This window comes from Condylostylus longicornis, unplaced genomic scaffold (assembly GCF_029603195.1).
Source record: "Condylostylus longicornis isolate FDR11 unplaced genomic scaffold, ASM2960319v2 ptg000010l, whole genome shotgun sequence".
Classification (NCBI taxonomy): Eukaryota; Metazoa; Arthropoda; class Insecta; order Diptera; family Dolichopodidae; genus Condylostylus; species Condylostylus longicornis.
Window position 1 is genome coordinate 24,199,987 of NW_026577979.1, and position 16,213 is coordinate 24,216,199.

General features: G+C 27.4%; 1 protein-coding gene across 7 annotated transcripts in view; it reads left to right on the forward strand.

Moving 5' to 3' along the window:
- The window catches only part of LOC129619172 (rho GTPase-activating protein 190), a 71,163-nt gene that overhangs the window by 46,430 nt on the left and 8,520 nt on the right, over positions 1-16,213 (forward strand). For 4 of the 7 annotated variants that reach the window (XM_055534288.1, XM_055534289.1, XM_055534290.1 and 1 more), the window contains exons 3-10: positions 4,622-5,111; positions 5,201-5,843; positions 6,122-6,424; positions 6,621-7,000; positions 7,055-7,658; positions 7,905-8,083; positions 8,168-8,554; positions 14,472-14,609. In XM_055534288.1, coding sequence (XP_055390263.1) covers positions 4,622-5,111; positions 5,201-5,843; positions 6,122-6,424; positions 6,621-7,000; positions 7,055-7,658; positions 7,905-8,083; positions 8,168-8,554; positions 14,472-14,609 — 3,124 coding nt within the window. The remainder of the gene's footprint in view (positions 1-4,621; positions 5,112-5,200; positions 5,844-6,121; positions 6,425-6,620; positions 7,001-7,054; positions 7,659-7,904; positions 8,084-8,167; positions 8,555-14,471; positions 14,610-16,213) is intronic. The other 3 variants (XM_055534291.1, XM_055534294.1, XM_055534292.1) reach the window with 1 other exon arrangement.

The following is a 16,213-nucleotide window of genomic DNA, read 5'->3' on the forward strand; positions in this document are numbered from 1 at the left end:
TTTGTAACTATATCTATAATTTCATTTATAGAAATCAAAGAATAGTCCGTAATTGCCAGTAATCGTAATCCGTCAACTGAATGTTGGACTGCATCAATTGTTAGAACATCGCTATAATTATCAGTCGGAGAACTTTGACTTGCAAAGAAATTGCTAATGCATTAACCTTTTCTAAATCGGTAGTTAAGGTAGAATTGTTATAGGAAATTGCTGGCGTTCTAGTCTTTCTTTTTTGAGTATTTTACACAAACTGTAAAAACGTTTCGAAGCTCTGTCCAGTGAGGACAAATACTGATTCCGCGCCCGATTTCTGGATTCTTTAATTTCTTAACTATACGATCATAAAATTTGTATAGCATTTTATGACTGTAGCACCTTGTTCTTTGCCAGCGCCGTCTTTCTGCATTTCTTAGGGATATTATGAACTTAGTACGCTCTGACAGCCTCATCAAATAATTATGATCCGATGTAGTTTGCCGAGGAACAACTTTATCAATAGTGTCCCTCAAACATTCATGAAATTTAACAACTGAATCTTCAATTTGTTCTTTGGTAGTTTGTTCTGTCGCAAAATTTGTACCAGATATAGCCCGATTAAAAACCTTTCCAAATTGTTTCTAATTGGTCTTTCAAATAAAAATGTTTTTGGCTTTTCAATAATTTGTGCTACTCGATTAGTGGTAAACAATACAGGCAAATGGTCTGAATTTAGTTCGTTGACGGTACAAGAAACTGTAATATAATTAGGGATGTTACAAAGAACAAAATCCAGAGTTAATGATTTCTGTCTTGCAGACGTGGGCACATAAGTCGGATAAAATCAATATACATTGTGTCCATATCTACCCTAACAGAAATTGTTTCAAATATTTTTGTTCTAACCTGTGGCAAAATTTCATGTTTAATATATTTTCTTATCACTATGGCAACCCCTCCCGCTCTCCCAAAAGTCCTATTACAACAATACATATCATAAACACAATCAACGACAATTGATTCCCTCAACCAAGTCTCCGTTATAATTACAACATCAACATCATATTTTCTTAAGAAATTTAAAAATTCAACTTTTTTGTTGACAATACTTCTAGCATTCCAACAAACTATTTTTAAGTTCTGAATATTATTTAACATTACTGAATAAATATTTCAAGGTTAGTTCTGTTAATACATTAAACTGCTCTATTTTATTCTGACAATCTCTTAGTCTAGTTAAAAGTTCTTGAGAGAGAGTCAATAACTCTGAGTAAGTAAAGAGATCATTATTTGTACTATTATTAGTAAGATTAGTATTATTATTATAACTAGAGTTGTTGAGAAAATTAACATTGTTATTATTACATAAATTATTTGAATTAGGAAAATTATTATAATTATTGTTTGCAATACTTGCGTATGATACTGAATTAACAGTTCTGTTACTCTTGTTGGTGAAGTTTGATTGACGATTATTTGTTCTCAAAGTTGATGAGAGAATTGGAAAGTGATGTGTGTCGCTAATGTTAATATTATTGTTGAAATTTAATTGATGAGAACGATTTTTGTTTCGCTTTTTATTATTTCTTTCTCGAATAGATTGCATTATATTTTCATACTTAATTTCTCTGGACATTGGAGAAAATAACTTTTATGTTGACCTTTGCAATTTGCACATTTCAGTTTTTGTTCGTCGGTTGGTTTGCTCATTTCAGGACTTTCGGAAGTTTATGTTTACAAGCGCATATTCCGCAGACAGTACTTAGATGACAGTAATTAGCACCATGACCAAGTGTTTGACAGTTAAAGCACAGGACGTGGCCTTTGTGTTTTTTACTAAAATATTCCCATTTTACAATTCTGTGAAATATAGCTCTGATTTTTGTACGAATTTCAATGTAATGCTGTTTCTTTTTATGTAAATGAAAAAATTTTGTTGGCAATAATATCGCTTAGTTTTCATTTGCATTGCTTTAACATCAAAACATTCAATTTTAAGATTTCGTAGTTCGTTTAGTAAATCATCACTTTGTATTGAGTTATCCAATCCGTTTTTTTAAAGTAATACTAATTTAATTGGCCTATTTAATCGATTTTGATGTGTAAAAGATTTCCATTTATTTTTATCATCTTTTGCACTAGAGTTATTCTAGAGCACTAGTTAACAAGTGCTATATATAAAAAATCAAATTTTTCCAGTGTTTACAAGAATTTTTGTGCTTATACTGCAATTTTTTATTGTGTAGTTTTTAATACCTAATTGTTAATATTTCATCATCTGAAAGCTGACTCAATGGACCAAGTCTGTTGTTAGAATCCATTTTGGTTTGTTTAACGTGGAGACGGCTTTCACCGTCTTCCGACAGGCAATCAGCGTTTCTTTTATTTGAAATGATGTAGATGTTTTTAATATTTTAGATTAATGTTTTAAAATTTCAAAATTATATTTTCAATTCACTAAGTTTATATGTATTTAGAACAGTTATATTACAAAAAAGTAAGAAACAGTTGAAAATTATTAATTGATCAGTACTGATGTTGATAATCTCAGTACTAGATAGAGAATGACCCTGCTAGATTATTTACATTTAATTGTAATAATGAAATATTCGGTTTTATTTTTTATTTATTTGTCCATTTACTTGTATTATTACTTCCTCCATTTTTTTTTCGATTCTTAATATAATAAGAATCATAATAACGTCTATACCGCAGTATTACATTCTCCAATTCTGGCAAATTACTTGTATAAACTTTGAGTAATATCGAACCCAGAATAATGTCTTGAGGCACACCTGCTCTAACTTCTTTAAGCGCACAGTACTCCGCGTCCATTTTGATTCGAAAAATTCTTTCAGATAAACATAATTCAAATAACTCCATTTATAAAGGTATTAATCTTTTAAATTTAAATAATGTTTATTCCAAACAAATGTTTGAAAATCGAATAATGCAACCAACACCAAATTTCCACAAGTTGTTTCTTTTCTTCCAAGGACGGAAGAAAAGAAACAACTCTCCTACTATAATTGGATGAATTCGGACAACTGGTTCGAGTAGCTGCCTTACAACTCAAAGAGATTTTTTTTAAATATTTCAAAAACTAATAGAGGTTAATATCAAATTTGTGTCCACTTACAGTTTACGTATGTTCTGAAAATTTTAATGGAATAGCTGCGCTGGTTCGGGTAGCTGCCATACAACTCCAAAAGGAAATTTTAAATATGTGGGAAAATAATAAAGGTTGATTCATGAAATTGGCAGTAGTGTATCCAATTTCGGGTCAGATACATCTTTATTTTGTTGAAATGGCTTATCAGGTTAGGTTCGGGTAGCAGGTAGATCATATTTTTAAATATGAGCAAAATAATAAACTTAGTTTAATGAAATTTAAGTTGTGTGTGTAATCAAACAAAGATCCAACATATCCGTTAAGTTTCTATAGAGTGGTTTGACAGATTCGAGTAATCGGTATATAACAAATAAAACTAATTCAAAAATAATTCAAAAATAAATTTTTAAGCTCAAATTGTCAAGGTGCAAGGTGCAATTCGATCGGCTCATGCCGACAGAAAGGTTTTTACTTGTTTTAATTTTACTTTGTTATAAAGAAGATATAACAAGATTATATGTAAGAAAAGCTTATATATTTGAAAACGTATCTACAAGATTTTAAAAATATCTAGAGACGTGACTTAACAGAGTCGTAAGTTTTGTTTTCTAAATTCGATTTTTAGATATTAGAGAGATGTACCTAACTTAAAAAAACATAACTTTGGATACAAAAAGTTTATAATGGAATGTCTTACAGATTATATGGTTAAAAACTCAATAGAAAGTTAAAATCAGAATTACATTGCTTTTTATAAAAATTTAAAATATTTGTAATAATTCTCTTATACTGTATAACATTTCTTAACTATAAAAGAACTGACCTCTAATAGTATATGGAAAATCTATAAATACAAAATATTTATGCGTAAATATGAATTTTCTTTAAACTTTGGGTGTCTATCCCTGCAAAAGCCAATTTTCAAATGACAAATTGCATTGCTTAAAAAATAAGAATATTTCAAAAATGAACAAACAACTTTTAATAAAGGGCGTAAGTGATATACTAGTTTTCGAGCTACAAAAAAAAAGTTATCAAATTTCCGGCATATATATAAATTCTTATAACTTCGGAAGAATGCGACAAAGATTAACCACCGGGAGCTTATTTTACGGGCAACTGGTTTGATTTGAAATTTCTCGAAAAACTCGAAAAATTTTTCTTATTATTATTTTTTTTTTTCGATGAACTACAATGAGAACTAAAAGCCAACCCATATAACATTTTCCTCTATCGCCCGTAGCTTTCCCAGTAAAAAGTGTTAAATTAAGTAAAAAGTGTTTCCAAAACATGCGGAAAATGCATATTTCATATCTAAACCTTCATCAATTGGGACTTTTTAGATATAAAGACATTACTTCATCGTATAGGAAACTTAAGTAATAACTCTAAATGTTCAAAAATAGTACTGAATAATTACGATTTTAAACAGCATTTCTATGCCTTAAAACGAATCTAAAAAATAGATACTCGTATTCTAAATATGAAAAAAATGTATTACTTTTGTTTTAAAACTTTTTTATCAATTTGTAGACGGATTTTAGTGGACGCGTTATAAATAATGATCACTTTTTATATTGGGGAGAGGTAAAAAAAACAACAGACGAAGGCGTGGAATATAATTTTAGTGTAGTTGAGCAGACAGAATTCATTGATGATTCTACATTTCAACCGTTTAAAGTTGGTAAAATGGAACCTTACATAAAAAGATGTTGTTCTACTAAAATAGCTTCAGCTGAAAAATTAATGTACATTTGCAAAAATCAACTAGGAATAGAACATGAATACGAGCAAAAGGTACTGCCAGATGGGAGATTGAGTATTGATGGTTTTATTTGCGTTTTTGACGTTAGTCCGGTTCCAAACAGATCTGTTGAAAAACAAGTTGAATTTGTTCACAATATATTAATTAATTTATTAAAAACTAAAAAGCCTATTATATTAGTAACAACTAAAAATGACGATGCAAATGAAGCATATGTAAGGGAAGCTGAAAAAATTTGCCAACGTAAAGAGTATAAAGGTAATAAAACTTGTTCTTTATACTTAAATTTTCCCTTTTTTAGATTTCTAGTATAAATTAATTAATTTTTCGCATTTTTCGCATTTCAGGTGCTATACATCTTGTGGAGACATCTTCACATGAATCAATTAATATTGATTTAGCTTTTATATTGTTAGCGCAATTAATAGACAAAACTAAAAATCGAACGAAAATTACGACGTATCAAGAAGCGGCTTTTGCACGTAAAGAATTATTAGATCAAAGAACTGAAGCGGTGACACGTTTAATACGAACGCAAATAACTGATTATCACACACTTTGGTCACATGGTTCTAAACAATTAGCACAACATAAAGAATGGATTGATTTTTTGGACTTATTCGGACAAGAGGCTGGGCAAAGAATCTTCAGGCGGCATATGAAGAAGTTACGTGATGATCATTTAAGTAAACGCTTACAACAATTTATGAATGGATTTGCATGCGCATTGCAAGATATCATACCCGATGTCAATACCCTTAATTTAGAAATAGATGACGACTGGAATTCTGTACGAAGTTATTTTAAAGGGCATGTAGATTTTGATCAGTATTTTTTTGAATGTCAACGAGCTCCTTGGACTGATTTAAGTGATGTTAGTGATATGGAAGATGAACAGCGAATACCTTTCGATGTGTTAGATACACCGGAAGCTGAAACCGTATTTAAAAATCATGTGAATGCGTTGCAACAAGAACAAAAAAGACTAGAGTAAGTAAAAAAAAACACTTAAAAATATAGAACTTCAACATTAGCTATTTATAATAGCTAAACTAAGTTAACTTTTATTAATATAAATCAGCCAACATTACTAATTTATCCCATTTTGATCTCTATCATGCCTTTCGCTTTATCTTAAAGGATGCCAAAACGGTAAATTTTTTTGAAAAATAGTACAAAAATAAACCGAAAGTTCTTTTTCTTTTTTAACAAAAGTTTTGAAGAAATGAAAATTTGAAAAAAAAAATTAATTTCTAATTATTTTTTAGATGGAAAAAACAATTTAAAAAATTATTAGAAGAAACTGGTTATGTAACTCCGGGTAAACAATTATCTGAAGTTCGTGTGTTATTTATGGGTCGCGAATGTTTTGAAGCATTATCTGAACATGATTGCCAACAGATATATGACAATCATCAAAGGGAAATTATTGAAAAAGCCAAGCACAATTTTCTAGAACTATTATTAGAACACGCAGATTTATTCCAACATTTTAAAAATATCGAACCATCGGGAACAATAACACAAGATGATATCAAAGAAATTACAGAAGTTTTACAAGATGACATTAGGTATAAATGAATAAATGAAATAAATTCAATAAATATTTACACAACACAGTGAAATAAATGACAGGAAACATTTAGTTATTTATTACAATATTTACTCGATGATAATATTTTTTTTATAACAGAACATTCAAATATGCTCTATATTTTTATATTTATTTTTCAAGGACAATTTTTATCTCATAATTCTTAATTTTAGGTATAAAATGTTAGATCGTTTAGATCAAGATCGTAAATTGATGTTATTCCAACATTTGGGCTTTGTTCATTGTCCTATTAGAGAACATTGTCCTGCATTTCCAAATTGTATGGATGCCCTAATTGAGCGGTTAATGACTGGTAAGAAAACTCTAAGTGGTATGACTTCAAGTCAATGGAAATCATCGGTTGGTACAGAAAGTGTTTTAAATTTGCTAATAATGGGTTCGGAGCACTTAGCTAGTGATTTATTAAACGATATTCGAATCAGTTGTGGTAGTGAAGGTGAATATATTTATGATGGTCAAACATATTTTTTAAATTATCGTATTGTCAATGGTGACATGGAGTCGTTCAAGTCAATTGATTTTCAATCTAGCGGTGAGAATTCTTAGAATGTTTTTATTAAATGGTTCATTTAATATTAAATTTTAGGCCTAATATGTGTATATTCAAATCAACAATCATTTGAAACTTTAAAGGATAATTTAGAACGTAGTTTGTTATGTAACTTAGAACTAGAAGATCGTTTTGAAAATTTGCCAATAGTATTAGTTTATCAACCACACGATTTGAAAGAAAATGAAATTGATTATTTAAGATCCGAAGGGCAAAGATTGGCGGAAATGTTGCATTGTGAATTCATAGATACAATGAATTTTTATCGTCACAGATCTTCACAACATCAAAATCACGTGTATGATATTTTAAATCATTTGATAACTTGTATTCGAATGACTGAAAATAAATCGGATGATTCATATCAACCAGATCAACCTGATATTCGTCTAATATTATGTATGTTTTGTGGAGACCCATATCCAATTGATAGCGTATTAAGTCCTTTGCTAGCTGAATCTTCTTCTAACATAACACCCGATCATAGTATATTAGTAGATACATATTTGGGTGACTCAAAGAAACGTATTGAATTTATAATTACATCATATCACGGGGCTAATCAATATCGCGATGACTTAATTCATGGCTTTGTGTTGTTATACTCAACTAAAAGAAGATCCTCATTAGCTAATTTAAGGTATTGTTTTGTTTTACAATTATAAATTTTTTATAGGTATTTTTCTGCTTAAACGTATTATTAACATACACATAAAGCTTCAACTAAATGTTTTTAAAGAAAAAAATTAATAATATTAATTTTTGTTATATATTATAAGTATTTATCTTATGACATAAAATTATATGCAACAAAGTATCATTTTCCACATCAAGAAAAATCAACAATTTTCAGGAATATAATTAGTTGTACTTTTTGCCGTTACAGCGCCTTTTCAATCAACATTCCAAATATGCCGATTCAAATGGTAGCTATAACTGAAGGCGGTGGTGCAAATGTTTTTTTCGCTAATGATTTAGTTCAGATGCTTATAGCTGAAGGAAATTCTATAGCTGATCGATTTAGATCGCATTTTATGACTTCGACTGTGGGGGCTCCAATAAAATGTAAACTAAAAGATAAAATACTTGAAATTTTAACTCTAGCACTTTTTTGATAAAATTCTATCATTTATTTTTACCCTATTTTAGTTGCATTTTATGGGCCGTTTTTAAAAAAAGTTTGGGATCGGAAACCAGAAATCGAGTTATTACATTCTGAAGAACCAGTCACTTTAGATTCTGGTGAAGGCACTTTGGAGCATTCTATGGGACATCATTTGCCACAACCACCACCTCGTCATGAAAGTTATATGCTTAAAAATACGGCTGGCACTGATGGGTCTGGAAGTGAGAATTATGAACATTTGCCAACAAGATCTTTAAATTCATTAAATGGTCCGGATGATAGTATTAAACTAAATTTAAATGAAAACAACGACAAATATCGACACTTATATATGTTGGGTGAAAAAGATATCTCAATGGACGATACTTTTGACGATGACAAAGATGAAAAATCTCGTTTATTACATCAAGGTAATAAATTTTTGTAGTTAATATAAATTTTTCATCATTTGTAAAACTTTATAGCACATTATATGTAAAAACTTGGTTAAATAATATGATATTGTAATTTAAACGAAACATGTAACAAACTAAAATCATTTGGACAAAAAGTAAAATATTTTTAACGTTATATGACATAATTTAACTATTTTTTTATAAACATAAATAAAACAAAAATAATCATTATTATTCTTATTAATTTTGTACATCACCATTATCATTACTTTGAATAACAAAAAAAACTTCCCGTCAGGGCATTCAAACCATTACCAACAAATAAATATATACATGTTTTATTTATTGAATTTTTTTTTGTTAAATATATTTGTAAATGTAAAATATTATGATCCTTTGTATATGTTATGATCCTGTGTTTGTGTAAATTTTTTCGTTAAGAGCAAATTGAACACCTTTCAATGCTTTTCAGCATTTTGTGTAAAATTTTATGAAGAAAAATCTTGCCACGTACTATTCCCATATATCAGTATAATTTCTCCTTCTTTTAGAAAAGTTAATTTACACAACGATACTTTAATTGTTACAAGCCCTTTAATTTTTCTTTAGTTTTTTATTTAACTGGTAACTTCAATATTTAATTCTTGCACTAATTACCTAATGTTATTTCATTTATTTTTTTATGTATTGAGTTAAATAGAAAAAGATGCTTTCACTTATGTTATTTCTTTAATAAATAAAAATGCTTTTAAAGCCAATTTAAATCAATAATTTTCCAAACTATGTAATATCTACTTACATATGTATTTTTTTATTTCAAATTTGTGTGTGTTTAAATTATTTGTTACATTTTGGATTAACTTTGACTATTCCAAATTCATAAACATATTTAAATTAAATACTTTGTAGGGAATGAAGTAATATTGTGAAATTGAAATGCATGTATAAATTTTTATAAGTACATACTTATATTCAACTAATATAAGTTAGACTTCATAAAATTTATTTCATATTAAAATTTTACTTTAAAATGAAAGAAAACTATTATTAAAAACCTTAACTATTGGAAATACATATAATGGTATCTACTTTAATTTTGGCAGATTAAAGAATATGACTATGCATGCTTATGTTACTAGAGTAGTTGTTTAGAAAATATTCTTCCCTTTCAAAGAAAAAAAAACATATTTCGACTCTTTATTTGCAAATTGCTCCCACAAAAAATATATTTTCATACTTTTGTATGATTAATGTTTTTATTAATTTTAAAATTTTAAATATTTCATATACAGGGTGGCAAATAATTTCAGGAATGATTCTTTGATTATTTTCCAGCAAAAATTGGGGGAGGAGGGTGTAGGTATACCGAAGTTTTAGGCATTTATTTGTTTGCTGGAAGAATTTGGCACCTTTTTTTCAATAGGATATAGCTCGAGAAAGAGTATATCTGCAACCGCCCTCCTCTTCTATACAATTTTGGATGGAAATTGATCAAAGAATCTTTCCTGTAATTATTTGCCACACTGTATATGTAATATGCATATATATATATATATATATATATATATATAAATATACAATTTTATAAATATTTTGTTTATTTATATCTTTTTTTGTATGTAACGTAAGCATTTTTTAGTATTCTACTGCACTATGGTAAATACTTTGTTTAATTTTCTATAGTTTTTTAATAATGTTTTTTTTTAAGTCAAGTAGTCTGAATTTTAATTGAACTCAAGTCATTTTGAAAACGATGTAGAGGTGGAAAGGTAAAAGCACGAGCTTATTGGGGACACTTAAAATTTAAAGTTATAAAAAATTTCAAAAGAGATATGTACATATAACAAAACGCTTTATGTACGTTTTTAAAGAGTTTCCTTTCATAGAACAAAAAAATTATCACTCCAAAAGCTTTTTAAAAAATGCATTTTTTAGCATTGCCTCAGGATTTTAAAATTCTCGCATTCCCAACTTTGTGCTTAACAAACTTTTTTTTTACAATGACACAAATATGCTTTTAGATTTTTATATTATTTCTGCAAAAACTTTCTAAAACGTTTTGGAATGCTACATACATATTTAACATAATTACTAATTTTCTCCCTTTATGATAACATATTTTCAAATTATTGTGAATATTAATTTATTGCTAAGAAATATGAACTCTGAAAATAATAAATTTTTTATGTTTGTGTTTATGTATGGGTTGAATTAAAATTTTTTTAAAATCTTTTTTTTACAATAAATCCTTTATAATATTCATATTAATATTTTAATATTTCCTGTATAGGAAAAATAAGGCTTTAATTAAATAAGGCTTTTATGGAATCAAAAGGATTTAAATATTGGATGTTTCGTTTTTAGCCTAAGCATAATAAATTCACTTCTTTTATAAAAAATTTCAACTAATATAAATGTGTATATATGTACATAAGTTGGAAAATTTGTATAAAGTAGATAAAAATACATAAAATAATATGCATAAAAATAAACAAAATACAATGTAATAATATACATAAAAATAAAATAATACAAGATTTATAGTATTAATCAAAATCATATTTTCAAAAAAAAAATTTTTGATTTTGAATTAAAACATTAATTTTTCTAATAATTTACTTAAAAATTTTAACTAATATTTCAGTTTATTTCACAATAAATTGACATAATTTGTAAATTAACTTAAGCTGTTCTAGATTTTCAGTTAAGCTAATAAAATCAAAATAAGAACATTTTTATTCATTCATTTTTTTTAGATAATTTTTTTAAAACTTCTTTATGAATAGAAAATAAACTACGAATAGAAAATAAAAACCGTTTCAGTTTGATTGATACATTTATTTAAATTTAAAAGCTTGAGTTCAATTAATTAAAATTATTTTTTAACGAAAAAAGAAATTAATTTTTTACAAACCAAACACGAAATTGTTACATTCATTTGCAAATATTCAAAATTTCAGTTCCTCTTTTGTACAAAAGATTCAAAGCCAACATTGTAATGTTCAATAGTTATCTTTATAAATTTTTATTTTTTTGGAAAATATTCATCAAATCTTTGAAATTTCGAAGGTTTTTTGATTTTACCAATCGTAAGAGTAGTTTAGACGGTTACCCTTCCTTACTTCAATATTCGAGTAGATTTTTTAGTAGTGCTGTGTAGATGTGCTAGTAATCTTGTGGATCCTCTTACTTCTTTATATAATCCTAATTTAGCCGCGGCTTGTAATTAGGCTGTTTTTGTGCCGACCATAAGAATGTTATTCGTTCTTTAGTTAACATTTGCCTATTGTTAAGATATCAGCTGTTCCTAATTTTGTTGAGGGTATTTTTTAGGCCTTTTACTCATTCTTGTTGTTACCACAATTTTTAATAGGTTAAGTCTACGATTTAAAAATTAACGGGGTTCGTCTTGGATACTTTTAACATTGTTAAGAGGGGTGGTCTGGTCAATGTTATTTTAGTAAGTTTCTAACATTGATTCCTTTGATACTATTCATTCTCGCGTTTTTCTGTCAAAATTACTTCATTTTGGTTTTACTCTGGGGTTTATTGTTCTTATTTATCTTATGTAATTTCTTAGTTTTCATTCCATACCGTTCTGCTCTGTTCGTTACGTTCACTTATAGTTTAGCCGATGCCTTCGAGACTCTAGAAGTCTTGGGATCAGAGGAAATTGTTCAACGTTGCAGAGATTTGGAACATCCACAAATGTCAGGACTTCAGTTTTTCTGGGAAGAGGGAGTTTTCTGTATTTATGACTACTGTTTTAATGGGTTGGTTTTGAGAAGGGTGAGCACTGAATTGTGATCTTGTGGTATAACTTGATCATGGATTAGATTTGTGGGCCCATCTAAATTCAATTATCGGTAGAGCTCATTCAAAGCTGGGTTTTTTGCAGTTTGCTTTAAATAGTGTGGTTTAATTTGTTCCATAATTAGGTTGCGATCATATTAGATTGAGACAGTTATTGAATGGCTTTAAGTCAATGCAAACGCGCAGATTGATTTCTAATGTAGAATTTAATTATGAACTCGTTTTGGGGGCTATCGTAAGTTTAGGGCGCATTTCTCCTTACTAGGGTGAATTTCTCTTAGGTATAATGTAAGGATTCCAAGGTTATAACGAGAATGAGCCTGTCACTAGGATGTTGCGGTGCATAAATTTATCTAATTCATTGTTCATTTCAGATTTTCATTTTACATTTTTTGCAACATTTGCTTTTCTTTTAATTTATTTTTATTTTTCTCTCTGTTTTTATTTGTCTGCTTTTATTGGTATTTACTACTACTTTTTCAGTGTCTGGTGGTGCTTGTTATTGTATTTTAGTTCTTCCCCTATTCTCTTTTCCTCCTTCTTATTAACTTGTTGGTTGTTAAAATGATAGTTGCTTATTTGCGACCATATGATGTTTATTGCGCCTTTTTGTGGCGAGATGCTTAATGCTTGATCTAAGTAAAAATTGACATCCGTCAAAATACTAGGTTCATATTTTATATATTTAAGACCAAAAAAAACTTGAATTTCTTATTTATTTATTAAATATTTTTTAAAAAGACTAAAATCGGCTAAACTATTTTTTTAACCGCTACATTTTTTAGTATTTTTTCATTTGTTCTAAAATACCTAATTGTTGCACTTTTAGCATAAAATATGTCTTTTTAATTAATATGTATTTAATAAATAAAGAAATTTAAAATAAGGAAGCCGATTGTTTCCCAGTCTTTTTTTGGTCTTAAATATAAAAAGTTTCTATCTATGAACCTTCCCTTTCCTTATTGCATCGAACCGTTAATATTTTTTTAATTGTGTAATTCTTTTACTTTGTGTATGTGATTTACGCAAATATTACAATGGAAATAGGACTGTTAAATTAACCGCCATCTAATTTTTTTAATTCTTGACATCATTTTTCTCCAAGATGAAATAAAAATTTTTTTCAACTTCCTCCTTTCTTAAACTTTATTTCTCCTCAATTTTATTGTTATTTAACTCAAGTTTAATGGTATAATTATTATAATACAAGCCTTTCTTTTAAATTTGGCTATCATCAGAAAAGTATTCAATTATTTTTATATTGATATTTAAAGCGGATATTTTAAACAGTAAAGTAAGTTATGATAAAAGTAAATATTTCACTTGTTCGAAGGAAATGTACAATCTTACAAATTTGTTGTTCCATACGTTATATTGGCTCAGCGCAAGAGTTAAGCATTAACTTTTCCGATTTAATATTATTCAAACCAGAAGTTTTATCAGATTAAAATCGAATTGAAAAATCTTTCCTTGTTCGAATTTATTTATTTGTAGATAAAAATAGCTTTGCGTTAAATTAAAATTATTAAAATTTAATATTTTATTCAAACAAAAGATTAATCATAAAAATACTTTATTTTGGATAAGTTACAACTGAAGGACTGAAAAGTAGTTGATAATTTCGTGTAAGCTCGTTGAGTTGGAAAAGTGTTTCTTCTTTAAATTATTTTGTTTTGTTGCCTTCTTAAAAATTTTGTTTGTAATCCTTTTTTTGTTTCTTTATACAAAGCACATAATGTAGAACAATACATATTGTATTTTAACAAGCTTTTTCTTTAACTACCAAATTTTCAATTTATATTATTTATTCTATAAATTAATGAAACGGTGAAATTTCCTAAAATGAAAAAAAAACATTTTTTTTTTAATCTTTTTTGCTTCTTGTAACCACTTAGTGGGCAAATTGTCACCTTTGTTAAACTGAAAACAAAACGAGGAAATTTAAAAATTTTTTATTACATACATATTTTGATGATATTTATTAGTTTTTCGTTTTTTTAATGTCCTCTTTATAATTGTTATATATGATTAAATCCAAAATAACTAAAAAACAAACAAACAAAGCAAAATTCTATATATCTCTATATCACCCAATATGTGTTATGTTGTATATATATAGGATTCCAGATATATCCACCGCCAACAACACCTCCAGAGCCTGCCCCTCCAGATCACCATATGGCTCCATCGTCCATTATGAGACAATTCAAAGGAAATATGGTTTCGGCTTCACAATCCAGTTTAGACGAAATAACATGTAAATTTTTTTGTTTGTTTTTGATATAGAAATTCCAAAGCAAAAATAAAAACTATTAAGGATGTTTATTGATTAATTTAATATTTTTTTTTTATATTCAATAATTTGATTTTTTATTTCGCTTTGAAAATAACGTCTCTTACAATTTGTTGTCTTCTTTACAAATTATTATTTTGCGATACCGAATTATTTAAATGTGATTTTCCTTTTTAATTTAACATTTTTTTTTTTAATTTTAATTTGAATGATATATATATATATATTTATGTATTAGTGTATTTCTATTTTTATATATAAAAAGTATGATATTTACATATATGTATAAATGTAGCAGAAAAAATTATACGTTGTAATAAGCCTCAGTAACAATTCGTATAATGCATACACTTCACACCAATAATATCTACTAATTATCAATTATGTATACTCGTAATCATCTATTATTATTAGTATTACTATTTGCAAGCAAAAAAATATATTTAAGTATTATGTCTAAAGCAGACATGTCAAACTCATTTATCATCACGAGCCATTTTAGGGTTTCCGCACATTCACAATAAAAAAAACTTAAACTACTAAATTATTCTCAAATTTTGATTTTTATTATCAACATAAAAAGTAATGTTAAAAATACAAATAATACAGTAATGCAAAAAAATATAAAATTTTTTTGAAGAAAATTAGCAACGTTTTTCTGTAACTAAATCTTAGAAATTTGGTTGAATTTAATTGCCAATTGTAATTTTTGATCAATAATTTCCCCTTCCCTAAATTTTCGTTTTAATACGGGATCGCACAGCATTTCGATTTCAATTGTAATTTTGCATTAAGTTTTTCAGTATCAACAGAAATTCATTTTGATATCTATTAAAATCTAAAAATCCTTTTTCAAATTCATTTTTTAAAAATTTATTCTGATTAGAATATTCGAAAAAATTTGAATTTACTTTACTAGTCTACTATTTACAAATATAAGAAAATTAAATGGATTCAAGTATTATAAGTATTTGTTTTATAGTACAATCGCTTTCCACTTCTCGAAACAAACTAACGTGAAAATTCGATTCCGGTTGCATTTTACGTACAGTTGTTTTTTTTTCGCACATGCATAAGTTTGGTTTTTGGTTATGTGACGAACCCCCGCAGAACCTTCACTCTGGTTTCAACACAATCAATATTTGTAACAAAAATATAAGAATTAAATTTCATAATTTTTAAAAATCGTAACGGGTCGCAGGATTCACAGCTGCGTGTCGCGTATTTGACATACCTGGTTTAAAGTCTAAAAAAATTCATATAAAATACAAAACTTTCATTCATTTCACTATACGTCAGAGGTGCTTTTATTTCAAAATAATTTTCAAATTTTAAAATTTATCAGGTTTCACTATTATAAAATTCTAAAATAAAATCAAATTTATTCATTGCCAATTACATATATTGATTTTCAAAATGGTTGAAATGTTTTTAAAACAACATACCAAACTCTCATGATAACAAAATGTACTTAACATAAAAGTTGATTAATTTTTGTAGTAGCAATGGTTTACTTGTTGTATTTTTACTATTAAATTGATTATTTACTTCAACTTTTCTCAAGCAAT